Raw genomic sequence first — 21,783 nt, 5'->3', positions numbered from 1 at the left:
CATGCAATGCATATTTATTGGACCAGAAAATACCTTTTCTTAGTCACCTTTCTGAATTTTCTTCTTCTACTTCTTCAGTTCTAGATGACTTAATATGTGAAAAATATTTATCTATTAAAACGCTTTGAGGGAACAGCTTATCGAATTACAAGTACACCTCACACCAGTTTTATATTCCAGCGGCAAATATAGTGGGTCTTCACCAAGTTATCAACCATTAGACTCTAAAAGAAAAAATGAATACAAAAATAGTGCAATCCACATTTACTCTTGTTGTGTATAAATGCATAATTTACCGCTTATCATTCCCAGCCACCTCTAATCATTTCCAGTCACACTATGAGAATGCTCTAATGCAATTGTCATTCATACGTAAATTAGAAAAAACTAACATATATGATTGGTATTTTGACGCTCAATATGTGCATATGCATTAAACATTTTTTTTTAGATTGTCTGACTCTAGAAAATAGATTATATTCCTGCTCCAAGTAACGCACTGTTTCTTTAAGAAGCAGAGTATCTGCTTACCCGAAATCTATTGGAGCAACGTGTGCCAATAGCGTGCAGGACTGTACAGAGATCTACTCCCTCCCCCCATTTCACAGGGTTATTACACTCAGAACACGAAAGGAAAGGAAAAGCTACGGTCACATGCATTTACTGGATTGCGACTTACCCTCTACAGTCAAACAATCGCTTAGAAAAGGCATCGCGAAACGAAAATCTGGAAACCTTGCAATGAATTACAAGACAAAGATAAAACATCGAATGATTACTCCAGGAAATGGGGGCTGTGATTAGAATTTTGAGCTGGAAATGGTTGGTGATATGTCTCTTACATGTGCTTCTTTTGTGGAATACGATACTAGCGCAGATTCGCTACACTATTCCAGAGGAATTAAAAGAGGGCTCAGTTGTTGGAAATATCGCCAAAGACCTTGGTTTGGGAATTTCTGAAATAGCACGTCGTAAATTACGGATTGCTTCCGAGACTGGTAAGGAGTATTTTAGTGTGGATTTGGGAAAGGGCGAGTTACTCGTAAATGAGAGAATTGACAGAGAGATTTTGTGCGCACAAAGCGTCACTTGCATCCTTCCTTTGGAAGCAATTATAGAAAACCCGTTACAGTTGTATCGTGTTGAAATCCAAATACTTGACATAAATGACAATGCCCCAGTTTTCCAGAAAAATGAAAATATTTTGAATGTGGCTGAATCCACTGCTCCTGGTGCGAGATTTCGTCTGGAGTCTGCAAAGGATTCCGATGTTGGCTCAAATTCCCTGCGCACCTACATGCTAAGCAAGAATGAACATTTTGCATTAGACATAAAAACTGTTTCAGATGGCACTAAAGTTCCAGAATTGGTCCTAGAAAAATCATTTGACCGAGAGAAACAGCCAAATCACCGTCTCGTTCTGACAGCCATAGATGGAGGAAATCCTGCAAGATCTGGAACAGCAGAAATCGACGTCAGAGTGCTTGATATAAATGACAATGCACCGGTTTGTGAAAAGCCACTGTATACAGTAGAAATTGCAGAAAACACACCACCTGGCGCGGTAATTGTCACTGTAAAAGCTGCAGACCGAGATGCAGGAGCTAACAGTGAAATACGCTATTCTGTTGCGCCCCATACATCAGAGATACCACATGATCTTATTTCTGTTGATTCGGTCACAGGCGAGCTAAAGATAACAAAAGAAATAGATTATGAGGCTGCTAGTTCCATTAGATTTGATGTTGTTGCCACCGACACGGGTATACCACCAATGGAGGGAATATGCAGTATTCACTTAGATATTTTGGATATTAATGACAATAAACCGGAAATTATATTAAAATCGTTAAATAGTCCTGTGCTTGAAGACGCTCCTGTTGGAACTGTCGTGGCTTTAATAAGTGCCAAAGACTTAGACGCCGGAGACAATGGAAAAGTTGAGCTGGCCTTAAAATCAGATTTACCTTTTACTTTAAAGCCAGCAATTTCCAATCATTACGCTCTGGTCACAGACAAAACATTGGACAGAGAGCAACACTCCGTCTATACGATACAGATAGTGGCAGCTGACTCTGGTTCGCCACGTCTAACGTCTGAAAAGCAGATTACTGTAGATATTTTAGATGTCAATGACAACCCCCCTCGCTTCACTCAACAGTTTTATACAGTTTATGTGAAAGAAAACCGCGTCCCTGGATCCATACTCTGTTCAGTATCCGCCACTGATCTAGATACGGGAGAAAATGCAAAAATCTCCTATTCTATTATAGAGTCCAAATTTCAAGGCATATCGGTATCTTCTTATGTGTACATAAACTCGGACAATGGGAGCATATTCAGTATGCATTCGTTTGACTATGAAAAAAAGAAGATTTTTCAGTTCCAAGTGGAGGCAAAAGACCATGGTTCTCCATCTCTCAGCAACAATGCTACAGTTCATGTTTTTATTCTGGATCAGAACGACAATGCCCCTGCTATCATTTACCCATCTGCAGTCATGGGCTCTGTCTCTCATCAAAGGATGTCCCGGACTGCTAAAGCAGGACACCTCGTTACTAAGGTAACGGCAGTGGACGCTGACTCAGGTCACAACGCCTGGATGTTCTATAGGCTTGTGGAGGCTACGGACATGTCTCTGTTCAGTATAAATTTGCATACCGGAGAGGTGAGGACTAAAAGAGCTGTTTACGAGCAGGATGAGTCTTCTCAGAGACTAGTAGTAGAGATAAAAGACAATGGAGAGCCAGTCCAGTCCAGCACAGTCACTGTGGACATACTGCTAGAAGACGGGATTCAAGAGCCCGTTGCAGACATTCGACAGAAAAATTCAGATATCACAAAAGGCAGTAAAATCACATTCTATCTGATCATCTCCCTGGCCTCAGTATCTGTGTTATCTTTGTTGACATTTGTCATTTTACTAGTTAAATGTGCTAGAAATAGCAGGGGACGCACAAGTTGTTGTATAAAACGATCTGACTCCGATGATTACAAAAATCCCAACAGAAATCTTCAGATCCAGCTCAACACTGACGGGCCTATAAAATATGTGGAGGTCTTAGGAGGTGACATGTTGTCTCAAAGTCAGTCCTTCGGGTCCTGTCTCTCTCCATTGTCAGAATTCAGTGACTTCACCCTCGTTAAACCCAGCAGCACGATTGATTTTAAGGAGCTAAACGTGCTTGATGCTTCCTTACCAGACAGCGCATGGACGTTCGAAAGTCAACAGGTGAGCGCTCTGTAGTAAATGAGAAATAAGTAACAATCTGTGTGTGTGTGTGTGTGTGTGTGTGTGTGTGTGTGTGTGTGTGTGTGTGTGTGTGTGTGCGCGCCCGCGCGCGTATGTGTGTGCATGTGTGCGTGTGTGGGCGTGCACAAAATAGTGTATTCATTCGACATAACGTGCCATCATCACGTTCCATTAATATGGCATCTATTCATCAACATAAACTTTTTCGTTCAGAGTTAGTTTCTAGTGCAATGTGTTACTGTTGTAAATAGCCTATAATCGTTCTAAGGGCATCTGTAGTTATTTGAGTTCAGTACAGTAAATATGACTTTCTAAAGCATGGCGATGTTATCTGGCACCACTTATTAATGTTTTATCATTGGAAAAGTGTTGTAACTTCATTATGTGTGAAATCTATTGTTGATATCTATTGTTGATACAGAGCTTTCCGATCCCTTCCTTCGGGTTTAGTTGATGCCGATTTTAAACGCGATGCAATTGTATGACTTGATTTATCTGACCGTTAATTGTGCACCAAGCAATCGTTTCTTGTGTTGTGACTGGCTTCATTCTGAAGTTGCTCCACGTCTAATTTTGTTTTGAATTTGCGCATTAGCAAAACCTTATAATCAGCAATACTTCACATTTGCACTGGACTTGATTTTCCTAATGAATGTACCTTAACAATGGCATTCTTACAAATTTGTAAGGCTTAACTGAGTGGTATTTGACATATGTGATGTCACGTACTTGGTATTCAGGATATTGTAGCGATGTGTCTCAATGGAATCTAAAGCCAGCCGTCGGTTGCAGAATGCAAGTGTCTCTTTAAAAAGCAGTTCATCTGTGTCCTCGAATTCTATTGGCTCGCTGTTCACCAATAGCTTGTAGAACTGTACAAAGAGATCTACTCCCTCCCCCTCTCCATAGAGGCATTGCTCCGATAGCACTCAAGCACAGGAGAGGTTCCAGTCGCACACATTTACTGGACTACACTTCACCTCTCACGCAAACGGTCATCAGGAAGGCTAAAAAAACACCAAGCTGGAAACGTCTCCGTTATATACTGCCTGCAATGCATTACAAATCAAACTACAGAACATCAAATGACCGTTTTTGGAAATGGAAGCAGTCATAACAATAGGCCGTCGCAAACGGATAGTGTTGCTCTATCTACTGTTTTTATGGCATATAACCGAGGCGCAAATTCGCTACACCATTCCAGAGGAATTAAAAGAGGGCTCAGTTGTTGGAAATATCGCCAAAGACCTTGGTGTCGGAGTCTCTGAAATATCACATCGTAAATTGCGGATTGCCTCGGAGTCTGGTAAGGAGTATTTCAGTGTGGATTTGGGAAAAGGCGAGTTACTTGTAAACGAAAGAATAGACAGAGAGGTTTTGTGCGCACAAAGCGTTAGTTGCATTCTTCCATTAGAGGCAATTATAGAAAACCCGTTGCAGCTGTATCGTGTCGAAATTCAAGTACTGGACATAAATGACAATGCTCCAAATTTCCAGAACCATAAAAATATTTTGAATGTAGCTGAATCCACCGCGCTTGGCGCAAGGTTTCGTTTGGAATCTGCACAGGACTCTGATGTCGGCTCAAATTCCTTGCGCACGTATACACTAAGCAAAAATGACAATTTTATTCTTGATATAAAAACTGGAAAGGACGGAAGTAGAGTTCCAGAACTTGTATTAGAGAAGTCTTTAGATAGAGAAAAACAGTCACAACACCATCTCGTTCTGACTGCAATCGATGGTGGAAATCCTGCAAGATCAGGGACAGCAGAGATCGATGTCAACGTGCTTGACAATAATGACAATGCACCGGTTTGTGAAAAGGCGTCCTATGACATACAACTAGAAGAAAACACAACGAGAGGACTGGTGGTTGTTACTATTAGGGCTGTAGACCCAGATGAAGGCGCTAACAGCGAAGTACGGTATTCCTTTGGACCTCACACGCCAGAAATACTACAAAGTCTATTTTCTATCGACGCAACCACAGGCGAAATAAAAGTAACTGATGAAATAGATTATGAAGCAGGTACCTCATTTGAGTTTGATATTGTTGCTACTGATACAGGTGCACCTCCAATGCAAGGAATATGTAGTGTCCACATAGACATTTTAGATATAAACGACAATAAACCAGAAATTATATTAAAATCTTTATCCAGTCCAGTGCGCGAAGACGCTCCTGTTGGAACTGTCGTGGCATTAATAAGTGCCAAAGATATAGACACCGGAGATAACGGAAAAGTTCATCTGACTCTGCAATCAGATTTACCTTTTGCGTTAAAACCGTCTATTTCTAATCATTATGCTCTGGTCACAGACAAAGCATTGGATCGAGAGCAACACGCTGTGTATACGATACAGATAGTGGCAGTTGATTCTGGGTCGCCACGTCTAACGTCTGAAAAAGAAATTACTGTTGATATTTTAGATGTCAATGACAACCCCCCTCGCTTCGCTCAACAGTTATATACAGTTTATGTGAAAGAAAACCGTGTGCCTGGATCCATACTCTGTTCAGTATCCGCCTCTGATCCAGACACGGGAGACAATGCAAAAATCTCCTATTCGATTTTAGAATCCAGACACCAAGGCGTATCTATATCTTCCTATATTTACATAAACTCTGATAATGGAAGCGTTTTCAGCATGCATTCATTTGACTACGAAAAAATGAAGACTTTTCGGTTCCATGTGGAAGCAAAAGACCATGGTTCTTCATCACTTAGCAGCAACGCAACTGTTCATGTTTTTATTCTGGATCAGAACGACAATGCCCCTGCTGTCATTTATCCCTCTGCAGTCATGGGCTCTGTTTCTCATCAGAGGATGCCCAGGTCTGCTAAAGCAGGACACCTCGTTACTAAGGTAACGGCAGTGGACGCTGACTCGGGTCACAACGCTTGGATGTTCTATAGACTTGTGGAGGCTACGGACATGTCTCTGTTCAGTATAAATTTGCACACCGGAGAGGTGAGGACTAAACGAGCTGTTTATGAGCACGATGACTCTTCTCAGAGACTAGTCGTAGAGATAAAAGACAATGGAGAGACAGCTCAGTCAAGTACAGTGACTGTGGATATCCTTTTGGAAGACGGAATTCAAGAGCCCGTTTCGGACATTCGACAGAAAAATTCAGATATCACAAAAGGCAGTAAAATCACATTCTATCTGATCATCTCCCTGGCCTCCGTATCTGTGTTATCTGTGTTGACATTTGTCATTTTATTAGTTAAATGTGCTAGAAATAGCAGGGGACGTACAAGTTGTTGTGTAAGACGATCTGATTCCGATGATTACAAAAATCCCAACAGAAATCTTCAGATCCAGCTCAACACTGACGGGCCTATAAAATATGTGGAGGTCTTAGGAGGTGACATGTTGTCTCAAAGTCAGTCCTTCGGTTCCTGTCTCTCTCCATTGTCAGAATTCAGTGACTTCACTCTCGTTAAACCCAGCAGCACCATTGATTTTAAGGAGCTAAACGTCCTTGATGCTTCTTTACCAGACAGCGCATGGACGTTCGAAAGTCAGCAGGTGAGCGCTCAGTAATAAATGAGAAATAAGTTATAACTTCTGTGTGTGTGTGTGTGTGTGTGTGTGTGTGTGTGTGTGTGTGTGTGCGTGTGTGTGTGTGTGTGTGTGTGTGTACGCGCGCGTGCGCGCGTGTCTGTTTGTGTGCGCGGCCCAAAATTGTGTACTCACTCGACAAATCGAGTAATCATCACATTTCATTAATATGGCATGTGCCTCTACTCGTCAACATAAACCTTTCTCTGTTCACGATCGTTCAGAGTTCCTTTCCAGTGTAGTTTGTTACTTTTGTAAATATAAACGGTTAAAGCTGTCGTGAGATATAGTGGTTGTTCCTTTCGGGCATCTGTAGTTATCTGAGTTCAGTACAGTAAACATGACTCTCTTAAGCGTGTTGGTGTTACTTGGCAACGCGTATTAATGTTTTATCATGCCAAAAATTTTGTAACTTCTTTATGTTCGAAATACCTTGCTGACACAGACCCTTCCGCTCCATTTCTTCGGGTTTAGGATATGCTGATTCTAAATGTTATGAAAATGTATGACTTGGTTTATTTGACCGTTAAATCTGCACCAAGTAATATTTCGATGTATCTTCATTCTCGAGTCCCTCCGCATGTAATTTTAATTTGAATTAACGCATCAGCAAAACCTTATAATCAGCAATACTTCACATTTGCACTGGACTTGATTTCCCTAATGACATGTATCTTAACAATGGAACTGTTACAGATTTGTAAGGCTTTACTGAGTGGTATTTGACATGTGTCGTCACATACTTGGTATTCAGGATATTGTAGCGAAGTGTCTCAATGGAATCTAAAGTCAGCCGTTGGTTGCAGAATGCAAGTGTCTCTTTAAATAACAGTTAATCTGTGCCCTCGAAGTCTATTGGCTCGCTGTACACCAATAGCTTGTAGAACTGTACAAAGAGATCTACTCCCTCCTCCTTTCCATAGAGGCATTGCTCTGATAGCAGTCAAACACAGTAGAGGTTCCAGTCGCACACATTTACTGGACTGCAGTTCGCCCCACACACAAACCTCGTCGGAAAAAAAACAAAACTCACTGGAAACGTCTTGGTTGTCGGCTGCCTGCAATGCATTACAAATCAAACTACAGAACATCAAATGACCATTTTTGGAAATGGAAGCAGTCATAACAATAGGCCGTCGCAAACGGATAGTGCTGCTCTATCTACTGTTTTTATGGCATATAACCGAGGCGCAAATTCGCTACACCATTCCAGAGGAATTAAAAGAGGGCTCAGTTGTTGGAAATATCGCCAAAGACCTTGGTGTCGGAGTCTCTGAAATTTCACATCGTAAACTGCGCATAGCCTCGGAGTCTGGTAAGGAGTATTTCAGTGTGGATTTGGGAAAAGGCGAGTTACTTGTAAACGAAAGAATTGACAGAGAGATCTTGTGTGCACAGAGCGTCAGCTGCATTATTCCTTTGGAAGCAATCATAGAAAACCCTTTACAATTGCATCGAATTGAAATACAAATACTAGATATAAATGACAATGCTCCATTTTTTCCAAACAAAGAAATTGTTTTAAATGTGGCTGAATCCACTGCGCCAGGTGCAAGATTCCGTTTGGAAGCTGCACAAGACTCAGATGTCGGCTCAAATTCCTTGCGCACTTATATACTGAGCAAAAATGATCATTTCGCGCTTGACATAAAAGCAATATCAGATGGCGTAAAAGTTCCAGAATTAGTCCTTGAAAAATCGTTCGATCGAGAGAAACAGCCAAATCATCGTCTCCTTTTAACAGCCATTGATGGCGGAAATCCTGCAAGATCAGGCACAGCAGAAATCGACGTAAGAGTACTTGACAACAATGACAATGCGCCGGTTTTCGACAAATCATTATATAAAATAGCAGTGGAGGAAAACACGCCACCGGGAGAGGTAGTTGTTACGGTAAGGGCTGTGGACCTAGATGCAGGGTCTAACAGTGAAATACGCTACTCTGTTTCACCACGCACATCAGAGATTCTGCAAAACCTGATCTCCGTTGATTCGGTCACAGGCGAGGTTACATTATCAAAGAAAATCGATTATGAAGCTGCTAGTTCCTTTAGATTTGATATTGTTGCTACGGACACAGGCACACCACCGATGGAGGGAATATGCACTGTCCACATAGACATTTTAGATATAAATGACAATAAACCAGAAATTATATTAAAATCTTTATCCAGTCCAGTGCGCGAAGACGCTCCTGTTGAAACTGTCGTGGCATTAATAAGTGCCAAAGACTTAGACACCGGAGATAACGGAAAAGTTCATCTGACTCTGCAGTCAGATTTACCTTTTGCGTTAAAACCGTCTATTTCTAATCATTATGCTCTGGTCACAGACAAAGCATTGGATCGAGAGCAACACGCTGTGTATACGATACAGATAGTGGCAGTTGACTCTGGGTCGCCACGTCTAACGTCTGAAAAAGAAATTACTGTTGATATTTTAGATGTCAATGACAACCCCCCTCGCTTCACTCAACAGTTATATACAGTTTATGTGAAAGAAAACCGCGTCCCTGGATCCATACTCTGTTCAGTATCCGCCACTGACCCAGACACAGGAGACAATGCAAAAATATCCTATTCTGTTTTAGGAACCAAGTTTCAAGATGTATCTGTGTCTTCATATGTTTACATAAACTCTGATAATGGAAGCGTTTTCAGCATGCATTCATTTGACTACGAAAAAATGAAGACTTTTCGGTTCCATGTGGAGGCAAAAGACCACGGCTCTCCATCACTTAGCAGCAACGCAACTGTTGATGTTTTTATTCTGGATCAGAACGACAATGCCCCTGCTATCATTTACCCATCTGCAGTCATGGGCTCTGTCTCTCATCAGAGGATGTCCCGGACTGCTAAAGCAGGACACCTCGTTACTAAGGTAACGGCAGTGGACGCTGACTCGGGTCACAATGCCTGGATGTTCTATAGACTTGTGGAGGCTACGGACATGTCCCTGTTCATAGTGAATGTACATACAGGGGAAGTGAGGACTAAACGCTCTGTCTCCGAACAGGATGACACCTCTCAGAGACTGATAATAGAGATAAAGGACAATGGAGAGCCAGTCCAGTCCAGCACTGTCACTGTGGATATACTGTTAGAGGAGGGGCTTCACGAATCTATTCAAGACGTACGGCAAAAAAATACAGGCACCACAGAAAGCACTAAAATTACATTCTACTTGATCATCTCTCTAGCATCCGTATCTGTCTTATCTGTGTTGACCTTTATCATTTTATTAGTTAAATGTGCTAGAAGCAGCAAGGGAAGGACAAGTTGTTGTGTAAAACGATCTGACTCCGATGATTACAAAAATCCCAACAGAAATCTACAGATCCAACTCAACACTGACGGGCCTATAAAATATGTGGAGGTCTTAGGAGGTGACATGTTGTCTCAAAGTCAATCCTTCGGATCCTGTCTCTCTCCATTGTCAGAATTCAGTGACTTCACTCTCGTGAAACCCAGTAGTACTCTTGACTTCAAGGAGATAAATGTTCTCGATGCGTCTTTACCAGACAGCGCCTGGACATTCGAGAGTCAGCAGGTGAGCACCCGTTCAAAACTAAGAGATGTAAAAGAGCATTTTATACAATACTTTCTTTACGCCTGTTAATGCCCCTAACTTTTTGTTGATTACCTGCACTTGTCAACATAAAAGTCTCACTGTGACTGTCAGAAAAGAGTTCTTTCCCGGTCCATTTTATTTGGAGATACAGAAACGACAAAAGTAACGTTATTTCTTTATATCCTCGTGCTTGTACCTCACTCACAGCTATCCACATAACATTTTATGACTTACTCTGAATAGAAATCTTGTATTCAACATGCCAAATCACTGCAGGACCTGTAAACAGTACTTATGAACTAACGATCATTTTTTTCCTTTTAAAACTTCGTGGTTCATCTGCTAAAGTGCGATTACAAGTCCATTTCAAATCGAGTTTTCCTCTTTTTCTTCTTTTATTATTCTTCTTCCATATGCTTTCCATATTTCAGCAAATATAAACTTCGCGTTTTATTCACAGATTTTCCCAGTTCTATTTAAAAAAAAAAAAAGAACTCGGTGAACGAATAGATGCGTAAATTTGCTGCTCATATTTTTCAGTTGGGAATGCTTCTGATCTCTGTACATTACATGTGTGCTTTGGTTTTATCTTGGCGCGTCAGCCTCCGATGTATCACCATTCAGTAACAGTGACTATTTTCATTTAGTTATTTCCATGAAAGAATACACTCACAATATCCGTAGGGAGTTGTTTGGTGTGACTTAATATAGTCTCCCCATCTCCGATACGAGGTATAGATATTGGAGTTTATTTATCAGTGTTTCAATTTAAAGTCAGCCATCGGTGCCGGCATGACAGTGTTTCTTTAAATGCATCTGTGAGCAGTGCGTCCGCATTCTCGAAATCTATTGGAGCGCTGTGCACCAATAGCTTGCTGAACTGCACAAAGAGATCTACTGACCAGCCCCCTTCTACAGAGTCATTACCCTCACAACACTCGGGCACAGGAGAGCTTCCAGTCGTGTGCGTTTCTTGGACTGTACAATTCACGCCGTACTCAATCACCGGAAAAGACATCCTAAGCCATACGCCTTTCTGCTGCTTGCAATGAATTACAAATCAGAATACATTACATCAAATGATCGTTCTTGGAAATGGAGACAATCGGAAGAATAGTCCGTCGCAAACGGATTGCGCTTCTCCATTTACTGTTTCTCTGTCATATAACCGAAGCGCAAATTCGTTACACCATTCCAGAGGAATTAAAAGAGGGCTCAATTGTTGGAAATATCGCCAAAGACCTTGGTTTTGGAGTCTCTGAAATATCACATCGTAAATTGCGAATTGCTTCCGAGACTGGTAAGGAGTATTTCAGAGTAGATTTGGGAAAGGGCGAGCTACTTGTGAATAAAAGAATTGACAGAGAGGTTCTGTGCGCACAAAGCGTCAGCTGCATTATTCCAATAGAGGCAATTATAGAAAATCCTTTGCAGCTGTATCGTGTCGAAATTCAAGTACTGGACATAAATGACAATGCTCCAAATTTCCAGAACCATAAAAATATTTTGAATGTAGCTGAATCCACCGCGCATGGCGCAAGGTTTCGTCTGGAATCTGCACAGGACTCTGATGTCGGCTCAAATTCCTTGCGCACGTATACACTAAGCAAAAATGAACATTTTATTCTTGATATAAAAACTGGAAAGGACGGAAGTAGAGTTCCAGAACTTGTATTAGAAAAGTCTTTAGATAGAGAAAAACAGTCACAACACCATCTCGTTCTGACTGCAATCGATGGCGGAAATCCTGCAAGATCAGGGACAGCAGAGATCGATGTCAACGTGCTTGACATAAATGACAATGCACCGGTTTGTGAAAAGGCGTCCTATGACATACAACTAGAAGAAAACACAACGAGAGGACTGGTGGTTGTTACTATTAGGGCTGTAGACCCAGATGAAGGCGCTAACAGCGAAGTACGGTATTCCTTTGGACCTCATACACCGGACGTACTACAAAATCTATTTTCTATTGATGCAATCACAGGCGAAATAAAAGTAACTGATGAAATAGATTATGAAGCAGGTACCTCATTTGAGTTTGATATTGTTGCCACTGATACAGGGACACCTCCAATGCAAGGAATATGTAGTGTCCATATAGACATTTTAGATATAAACGACAATAAACCAGAAATCATTTTAATTTCTGTACCAAGCCCGGTGCGCGAAGACGCTCCTGTTGGAACTGTCGTGGCTTTAATAAGTGCCAAAGATTTAGACACCGGAGACCATGGGAAAGTTGAGCTGAGTTTACAGTCAAACGTACCATTTGCATTAAAACCGTCTATTTCCAATCATTATGCTCTGGTCACAGATAAAACACTTGATCGAGAGCAGCACTCTGTGTATACGATACAGATAGTGGCAGTTGATTCTGGGTCGCCACGTCTAACGTCTGAAAAGCAGATTACTGTAGATATTGTAGATGTCAATGACAACCCCCCTCGATTCACTCAACAGTTATATACAGTTTATGTGAAAGAAAACCGCGTCCCTGGATCAATACTATGTTCAGTATCCGCCTCTGATCCAGACACAGGAGACAATGCAAAAATATCCTATTCTGTTTTAGAATCCAAATTTCAAGACGTATCTGTATCTTCATATATTTACATAAATTCAGACAATGGAAGCGTTTTCGGCATGCATTCATTTGACTATGAAAAAACGAAGATTTTCCGGTTTCAAGTGCAGGCGAAAGACCATGGTTCTCCATCACTTAGCAGCAACGCAACTGTTCATGTTTTTATTCTGGATCAGAACGACAATGCCCCTGCTGTCATTTATCCCTCTGCAGTCATGGGCTCTGTTTCTCATCAGAGGATGTCCCGGTCTGCTAAAGCGGGACACCTCGTTACTAAGGTAACGGCAGTGGACGCTGACTCGGGTCACAATGCCTGGATGTTCTATAGGCTTGTGGAGGCTACGGACTTGTCTCTGTTCAGTATAAATTTGCACACCGGAGAGGTGAGGACTAAACGAGCTGTTTATGAGCAAGATGACTCTTCTCAGAGACTAGTAGTAGAGATAAAGGATAATGGAGAGACAGCTCAGTCAAGTACAGTCACTGTGGACATATTGTTAGAAGACGGGATTCACGAGCCCATTGCAGACATTCAGCAAAGAACTAAGGCCATAACAAAAGGAAGTAACGTAACATTCTATCTGATCATCTCTCTGGCATCCGTGTCCGTGTTATCTGTGTTGACTTTTATCATTTTACTAGCTAAATGTGCTAGAAATAGCAGGGGAAGGACAAGTTGTTGTATAAGACGATCTGACCGCGATGATTACAAAAATCCCAACAGAAATCTACAGATCCAACTCAACACTGACGGACCTATAAAATACGTGGAGGTCTTAGGAGGTGACATGTTGTCTCAAAGTCAGTCCTTCGGGTCCTGTCTCTCTCCATTGTCAGAATTCAGTGACTTCACTCTCGTTAAACCCAGCAGCACCATTGACTTTAAGGAGATAAATGTCCTTGATGCGTCTTTGCCAGACAGCGCATGGACGTTCGAGAGTCAGCAGGTGAGCACCTGGTATAAAGTGAGAAACGATCAAAAATGAGTTTGGGTAACACTCTCTTAATTTTGAATGTTTTTGGTGTAATCATCACTTTTTATTAATTTTTCAGCTGTCTACGTGAAAATTATTTCTTTTCTGACACAGCCTACAGTAGTCTTTGCCTTGCGTAGTTATTTCGTTTTCAAATAGAAAGTGGTACAGTGTTAAACTTTTTCTGTCTGCAGTCGATATTGCTGACAAATAATCTTCCGACATTTTCTTCAGGTTTGGAGACGCGAATTTCAAATGCCCTACAGCATTGCCCTTTGATTTATTATGAATGTGTTTACAAACTGCTCACAACATTTTAATAGTATTTATTTCATATACACGCTTTACTTGTTGAAGGAAATCAAACCCTCGTTTTTATTCATAAAGTTCTGTAAAACTCCGCTTTCAAAGTGACGGTTAAATATGCAGCTGATGGTTTTTTTGTTTTTTGTTTTTTGTTTTGTTTTGTTTTTTTTAAGTGAGGGGTTTCTTCATTCTGAGGTTCATTTCAAATTCACTTTTGTTTTGAACTGATGCATAAGCAAAACGTTATAGGCTAACTGCTCAGTAACAATCAATGTTTAGTTCGGATTTGCTTTTTCTCAATGAGATCTACCTGAAAGACAACAATATTCAGAAAGACTTCTGTGGCATCACCCAGTTAGTTTTGACACGTGCTGACACATACTTGGTATGCATTAGCTTGGAATGCATTAATGCCAAGCCATTGGTGCTCCAGTACAAGAGCCTCTTTAGTGTCCTCGACATCTATTGGAGCGCTGTGCACCAATAGCCTGCAGAACTGTGCAAAGAGATCTACTCCCTCCTCCCTACTAAAGCGTCATTACCCTCACAGCACTCGGGCATGGGACAGGTTCTAGCTCCATGCGTTTAATGAATTGCAATTTCAAACAGTCGCCGGGAAAAGACACTGGAAACGTACGGAATTGTATATACTTGCAATGTATCACAGATCAGAATATATTGCACCAAGTGATCGTTCGTGGAAATGGAAACATTCGCGAGAATAGTGCGTTGCAGACGGATGATGCTCCTTTATCTACTGCTTCTATGGCACACAACCGAGGCGCAGATTCGTTACACCATTCCAGAGGAATTAAAAGCGCATTCAGTCGTTGGAAATATCGCCAAAGATCTTGGTTTGGGAGTCTCTGAAATTTCACATCGTATGTTGCGGATTGCTTCCGAGTCTGGTAAGGAGTATTTCAGTGTGGATTTGGAAAAGGGCGAGCTACTCGTAAAAGAAAGAATTGACAGAGAAATTTTGTGTGCGCAGAGCGTCAGCTGCATTCTTCCTTTGGAAGCAATTACAGAAAATCCCTTACAACTGCATCGTGTCGAAATCCAAATACTTGACATAAATGACAATGCTCCAGTGTTCCAAAACAATGAAAATATTTTAAACGTGGCTGAATCCACTGCACCTGGGGCGAGATTTCGTTTGGAATCTGCACAAGACTCAGACGTCGGCTCAAATTCTTTGCGCACGTATACACTAAGCAAAAATGAACATTTTGTGCTGGATGTAAAAACAGAAAAGGATGGGAATAAAATTCCAGAGCTAGTGTTAGAGAAGTCCCTGGACAGGGAGAGACAGCCACAACACCGCCTCCTTTTAACGGCAATAGATGGTGGAAATCCTGCAAGATCAGGGACAACAGAGATCAATGTTAAAGTGCTTGACAATAATGACAATGCACCGGTTTGTGAAAAGGCGTCCTATGACATACAACTAGAAGAAAACACAACGAGAGGACTAGTTGTTGTTACCATCAGGGCTGTAGACCCAGATGAAGGCGCTAACCGTGAAATACGGTATTCCTTTGGACCTCACACACAAGAAATATTACAGAATCTATTTTCTATTGACGCTGTCACAGGCGAAATAAAAGTAACTGATGAAATAGATTATGAAGCGAGTAGTTCGTTTAAATTCGATGTTCTTGCTACAGACACAGGTACGCCTCCAATGCAAGGCATATGTAGTGTCCATTTAGATATTTTAGATGTAAATGACAATAAACCAGAAATCGTATTAAAATCTTTACCCAGGCCAGTGCGCGAAGACGCTCCTGTTGGAACTGTCGTGGCTTTAATAAGTGCCAAAGACTTAGACACCGGAGACAACGGGAACGTTGAGCTGAGTTTACAATCAGATTTACCTTTTACTTTAAAGCAAACAGTTTCAAATCATTACGCTCTGGTCACAGACAAAACACTTGATCGAGAGCAACACTCTGCATATACTGTACAGATAATGGCGGCTGACTCCGGCTCCCCGCGTCTAACGTCTGAAAAGCAGATTATTGTTGATATTTTAGATGTCAATGACAACCCCCCTCGCTTCACTCAACAGTTATATACAGTTTATGTCAAAGAAAACCGTGTCCCTGGATCAATACTATGTTCAGTATCCGCCTCTGATCCAGACACAGGAGACAATGCAAAAATATCCTATTCTATTTTGGAATCCAAATTTCAAGATGTATCTGTATCTTCATATATTTACATAAACTCGGATAACGGAAGCGTTTTCAGTATGCACTCATTTGACTATGAAAAATCGAAGATTTTTCGGTTCCAAGTGGAGGCAAAAGACCACGGCTCTCCATCACTTAGCAGCAACGCAACTGTTCATGTTTTTATTCTGGATCAGAACGACAATGCCCCTGCTGTCATTTACCCATCTGCAGTCATGGGCTCTGTCTCTCATCAGAGGATGTCCCGGACTGCTAAAGCAGGACACCTCGTTACTAAGGTTACGGCAGTGGACGCTGACTCGGGTCACAACGCTTGGATGTTCTATAGACTTGTGGAGGCTACAGACATGTCTCTGTTCAGTATAAATTTGCATACCGGAGAGGTGAGGACTAAAAGAGCTGTTTACGAGCAGGATGAGTCTTCTCAGAGAATAGTAGTAGAGATAAAAGACAATGGAGATACAGCTCAGTCAAGTACAGTCACTGTGGACATATTGCTGGAAGACGGGATTCACGAGCCCATTGCAGACATTCGGCAGAAAGCTGCAGAAACCACAAAAGACACTGCAATCACTTTCTACTTGATCATTGCTTTAGCGTCTGTGTCGGTCTTATCTTTGTTTACATTTGTTATTTTACTAGTGAAGTGTGCTAAGAGCAGCAGGGGGAGGACGAGTTGTTGTATCAGACGATCTGATTCCGATGATTACAAAAATCCCAACAGAAACCTTCAGATACAGCTTAACACCGACGGACCTATAAAATACGTGGAGGTCTTAGGAGGTGACATGTTGTCTCAGAGTCAGTCCTTCGGGTCCTGTCTCTCTCCATTGTCAGAATTCAGTGACTTCACCCTAGTTAAACCCAGTAGTACTCTTGACTTTAAGGAGATAAACGTGCTTGATGCGTCGTTACCAGACAGCGCTTGGACGTTTGAGAGCCAGCAGGTGAGAAGTTGAAAAAGATTTCTTTTTCTAAATTGTAGTCATCAGAGGTCTTGTTTCCGAACTATTCGTATGTTTCCACATATTATCAGGGCTATATTGCCTTTTGTGATTACCGTGGTTATTTTGTCTTTGCGTTTTTTCCCAAGCAAAGAGATGCGTCTGACCTAGACATGCGTATTTTGTCACTTGCAACGACATAGAAATATGCTTATTAGTTGAATTCAGGATCTCAAACCCATACAATGAGAAGCCATACTGACAATTCGCCATGCACACTCTCACAATTAACACACACCAATTTTAATTTTTGACAGCTATTCTTTTTAGACCAGTGAAACTTCACTTTGGAAAAGAAAAAGTTAACCTAGACATGCGCCTTCGCCTCAGGTTCCACTCTTAGGTACCCCTTAGAGACTTAACATTGCGTCACTCATTCATGTTGTATCCACGAATAGCCGCAAATTAGCCTAAGACCAACTTTACAATTAAACCCGTTGATAATTACACAAGTATACAAATTAATCGCCAAGAATTTCATTCAGTCACATTCAGTCACCCCATCAGCACAAATCAGTTTACAGCCACAAAAAATCGCATTCCATGAAATGTAATAACGACAAATCGCTTACCTACCTGTGACTTTTGGCATGTGACAGGAGAGGAGGGAACAACCCATTAATCAATGCAAGGCCAGTGAACGGTGTGTTCACAACTCCACGACTTGGTTTAGGATATTGGGGTAGCTTCTGGCTTCTGAATTGCTAATACTTCCGCTCAGTGATGCCGTTGATGTCAAAGGAAGAAATGATAGCACCATCTCCCCTCCTAGAGGCCAAAGGCTATTTTTGCTATCTTCATTCGAACGAAATCTGTGACCAGTCAATGACTATGTGAAATGTTCTACAAATGAAGGCTGTAGCTCTTCAGTGTACCCTTTAAGTGGAAGTATCTGCCCCTGTGCATTTCAGTTACGGGTAATATCTGCTCAGTGCACATTCTCTGCGTTTAAGAAAAGTAGTTTAAATCTTTACAGTGGTAATATTAAATAAGTATGGAAGTAGGCCGCATCTGATACTCAGATCGTGTCTGTCTGTGTTGAAAGTGCTTCTGCACGTCTGACCAAAATACCAAGAAGGAAACTAGTATGCAGGTATTTGACAAACATTTGCACACTTGTTAAGTAAGTTATGTACATATCAAATAAATTAATAACAACAACAGCAACAACAACAATATTAATAATAATAACAATAATAATAATAATAATATCCGCGCAATATATTCGTGCCATTCCTTGACTGAGGCACTGGGGACCTTTTCATTATCGAAAACGTATTTCATCAAAATACTGTATTTTAACGCTTCAGGCAGAGGCTATTCTCCATGAAATGTGTGGAAATTTGTTTCACTTTGAAATGTTGAATTACTGGCTCTTTAAAATCTTTGACTCACACATTTGGTGTTCTGTGTCTTTAAGACGCTGCTCCTCTTCCACTAATAATCTAGTACGGAAGCGTAATGCACCAATGCCGTGTAGAACTGTGCAAAGAGATCTACTCCCTCCCCTCGACAAAGTCATCACAGTGGCATTACTAACCATCGACGGTGCTTCGTTCACACCAGCTATCCTGTAAGAAACACAGCCTCCTGCTATTTTGCGATGAATTTAAAGACAAAGTTTTGTCTAAGTGCACATTTGTGGAAATGGAAACACTAATTCCGAAAAGACGATTTCAATGGAAAGCGCTGGGATTTCTGTGTCTCCTTTGGAATACAATAGATGCGCAGATTCGTTACTCCATATCCGAGGAACTAAAAGTGGGTTCCGTGGTTGGGAATATTGCAAAAGATCTGGGTTTGGGACTGGCTGACATTTCTGATCGTAAATTGCAAATAGCTACAGACTATGGTAAGCAGTATTTCGGCGTTGATTTAAGAAGGGGAGATCTTATGATCGCTGAGAGAATAGACAGGGAACATATATGCGGATCAAGTACAAGCTGTATTCTAACTTTGGAGACCATCATTGAAAATCCATTACAGATGCATCGTGTTGAAATTGACATACAGGATATTAATGATAACGCTCCAGTCTTTCCGAATAATCATATAGTACTTAATGTGGAGGAGTCGAAAATACCAGGAGCAAGACTACGTTTAGAATCTGCAAAAGATCTTGACATAGCGTCCAACTCTTTGCATTCTTATTTACTTAGTAAAAACGAATATTTTGTTTTGAACGTAAAAACTAGTAAAGATGGAACCAAAGTCCCTGAGCTAGTTCTAGAAAAAGCATTAGATCGAGAGAAACAGTCATCTCACAGTTTATTATTGACCGCGGTAGATGGTGGAAATCCTGCAAAATCTGGCACGACAGAGATCACGATTCAGGTCCAAGATAGTAACGATAATATACCTGTATTTGAAACGTCTTCTTACGATGTGAAACTGGCAGAAAACACTCCGCATGGAACAGTGGTTTTGACTGTGAGAGCTGTAGATGCTGACGATGCTGAAAATGGCCAGGTAGTGTATTCCTTTGATACAAACACCCCCGAAATTATTAAAAATGTGTTCTCTATTGATTCAGAGAGGGGCGCAATTACGGTCAAAGGTGATTTAGATTTTGAATCGAACAAATTGTTCAGATTTGATGTTCTTGCTTCAGACAAAGGCACTCCGTCTTTAGATGGTCTATGCAGTGTAGAGGTCGAACTAGTGGATGTGAATGACAATGTCCCAGAAATTCTTTTGAAATCTCTCCCAAAACCGGTGAGGGAAGACGCAGCGCTTGGCACTGTTGTTGCTTTAATTGGCGCGAAAGACAGTGATTCTGGAGACAATGGAAAAGTTCACTTAAGCATACCGTCAGATTTACCATTCATACTGAAGCCTTCATTTTCCAATTATTTTGAATTGGTCACCGACTCATATTTAGATCGCGAGACATTTCCAACATATGACATTGAGATTACGGCAAAGGATTCTGGATCCACACCGCTTGAGTCGAAAATTGTAATAACGGTAGATGTCATGGATGTTAATGACAATCCTCCTATATTTTCACAATATCTGTACACGATGTACATCAAAGAAAACAACGTCCCCGGGTCAATATTATGCTCGGTGACAGCAACTGACCCAGATCTGGGGGAAAACGCAAAACTCTCCTACTCTCTTTTGGGCTCAAAGATTCAAGATGGCTTCACATCGTCTTCTGTTTACATCAACTCAGAGAATGGAACCGTTTTCAGCATGCATTCGTTTGACTACGAGAAAATAAAGATGTTTAAGTTTCAGGTGCAGGCGAAAGACCATGGGTCTCCGTCACTTAGCAGCAACGCAACTGTTCATGTTTTTATTCTGGATCAGAACGACAATGCCCCTGCTGTCATTTATCCATCTGCAGTCATGGGCTCTGTCTCTCATCAGAGAATGCCCAGGTCCGCTAAAGCAGGACACCTCGTTACTAAGGTAACGGCAGTGGACGCTGACTCAGGTCACAACGCCTGGATGTTCTATAGACTTGTGGAGGCTACGGACATGTCTTTGTTTAGTGTAAATCTACATACAGGTCAAATAAGGACTAAACGGTCGTTTTCCGAGGAGGATGACTCCTCTCAAAGATTGTTAATAGAGATAAAGGACAACGGACAGCCAGTCCAGTCCAGCACAGCCACTGTTGATATACTCTTAGAAGAAGGGCTTCACGAACCCATTGCAGACGTTCAGCAGAGAAATGCAGACACCAAAAAAGGCACTAAAATCACACTCTACTTGATTATCTCTCTGACGTCCGTATCCGTGTTGTCTGTGTTGACATTTGTCATTTTGCTAATTAAATGTGCTAAAAGTAGCAAGGGAAGGACAAGTTGTTGTATCAGAAGATCTGATTCAGATGAATACAAAAACCCCAACAGAAATCTCCAGATCCAACTCAACACGGACGGGCCTATAAAGTACGTGGAGGTCTTAGGAGGTGACATGTTGTCTCAAAGTCAATCCTTCGGATCTTGTCTCTCTCCACTGTCAGAATTCAGTGACTTTACCCTCGTTAAACCCAGCAGCACAATAGATTTTAAAGAGTTAAACGTTCTTGATGCGTCTTTACCAGACAACGCCTGGACATTCGAGAGTCAGCAGGTGAGACAAACGATTTAAACCTTTAAAACAGGCAGTTTTGCAAAGTATGTCACTGGATCAGTGTTACCCTACACGATTTCACAATCGAAAGTCAGATCCTCAGAATTCACAAAATTAGTTAGATTAAGCTGTCTTTAGGACATATGATCGTATGATGCTGAATTTTCAGTGTATAGTTTGTAGAATGCCTACTAGTAGACTGCACATTATCCAGTGGAACTTGATTTTTGTTGTT

At 41.3% G+C, this 21,783-nt stretch overlaps 4 protein-coding genes across 4 annotated transcripts; all 4 read left to right on the top strand.

Annotated features, from left to right (window-relative positions):
• Positions 1–787: 787 nt before the first annotated feature.
• On the top strand, positions 788–4,179 carry LOC115828917 (protocadherin gamma-C5-like). Its single transcript, XM_030793015.1, has 2 exons — positions 788–3,232; positions 4,117–4,179. The coding sequence occupies exons 1-2, from the start codon at positions 788–790 to the stop codon at positions 4,177–4,179; spliced, it is 2,508 nt and encodes an 835-aa protein (XP_030648875.1).
• A 175-nt stretch (positions 4,180–4,354) lies between these two features.
• On the top strand, positions 4,355–6,808 carry LOC115828916 (protocadherin gamma-C5-like). Its single transcript, XM_030793014.1, has one exon. The coding sequence runs from the start codon at positions 4,355–4,357 to the stop codon at positions 6,806–6,808; it is 2,454 nt and encodes an 817-aa protein (XP_030648874.1).
• A 1,128-nt stretch (positions 6,809–7,936) lies between these two features.
• Positions 7,937–13,969, top strand: LOC115828915 (uncharacterized). Its single transcript, XM_030793013.1, has 2 exons — positions 7,937–10,402; positions 11,498–13,969. The coding sequence occupies exons 1-2, from the start codon at positions 7,937–7,939 to the stop codon at positions 13,967–13,969; spliced, it is 4,938 nt and encodes a 1,645-aa protein (XP_030648873.1).
• Positions 13,970–14,966: 997 nt separating this feature from the next.
• LOC115828914 (uncharacterized) lies at positions 14,967–21,566 on the top strand. Its single transcript, XM_030793012.1, is given in 2 exon segments — positions 14,967–17,439; positions 19,078–21,566. Coding segments are annotated over 2 exon segments (4,962 nt in total).
• The last annotated feature ends 217 nt before the right edge of the window (positions 21,567–21,783 follow it).

Source organism: Chanos chanos, chromosome 15 (genome assembly GCF_902362185.1).
Source record: "Chanos chanos chromosome 15, fChaCha1.1, whole genome shotgun sequence".
NCBI classification, from domain to species: domain Eukaryota; kingdom Metazoa; phylum Chordata; class Actinopteri; order Gonorynchiformes; family Chanidae; genus Chanos; species Chanos chanos.
Note: the sequence above shows the minus strand (reverse complement) of the source record. Positions and strands in the feature narration are given on the sequence as shown.

Excerpts from the sequence above, each read along its gene's own strand:
- LOC115828917 (XM_030793015.1), top strand. The coding sequence starts at position 788 with ATGGGGGCTGTGATTAGAATTTTGAGCTGGAAATGGTTGGTGATATGT. Across the intron at positions 3,233-4,116 it reads GGACGTTCGAAAGTCAACAG|CTTGTAGAACTGTACAAAGA; the intron begins GTGAGCGCTCTG and ends GTTCACCAATAG.
- LOC115828916 (XM_030793014.1), top strand. The coding sequence starts at position 4,355 with ATGGAAGCAGTCATAACAATAGGCCGTCGCAAACGGATAGTGTTGCTC.
- LOC115828915 (XM_030793013.1), top strand. The coding sequence starts at position 7,937 with ATGGAAGCAGTCATAACAATAGGCCGTCGCAAACGGATAGTGCTGCTC. Across the intron at positions 10,403-11,497 it reads CCCGTTCAAAACTAAGAGAT|ACAATCGGAAGAATAGTCCG; the intron begins GTAAAAGAGCAT and ends TTGGAAATGGAG.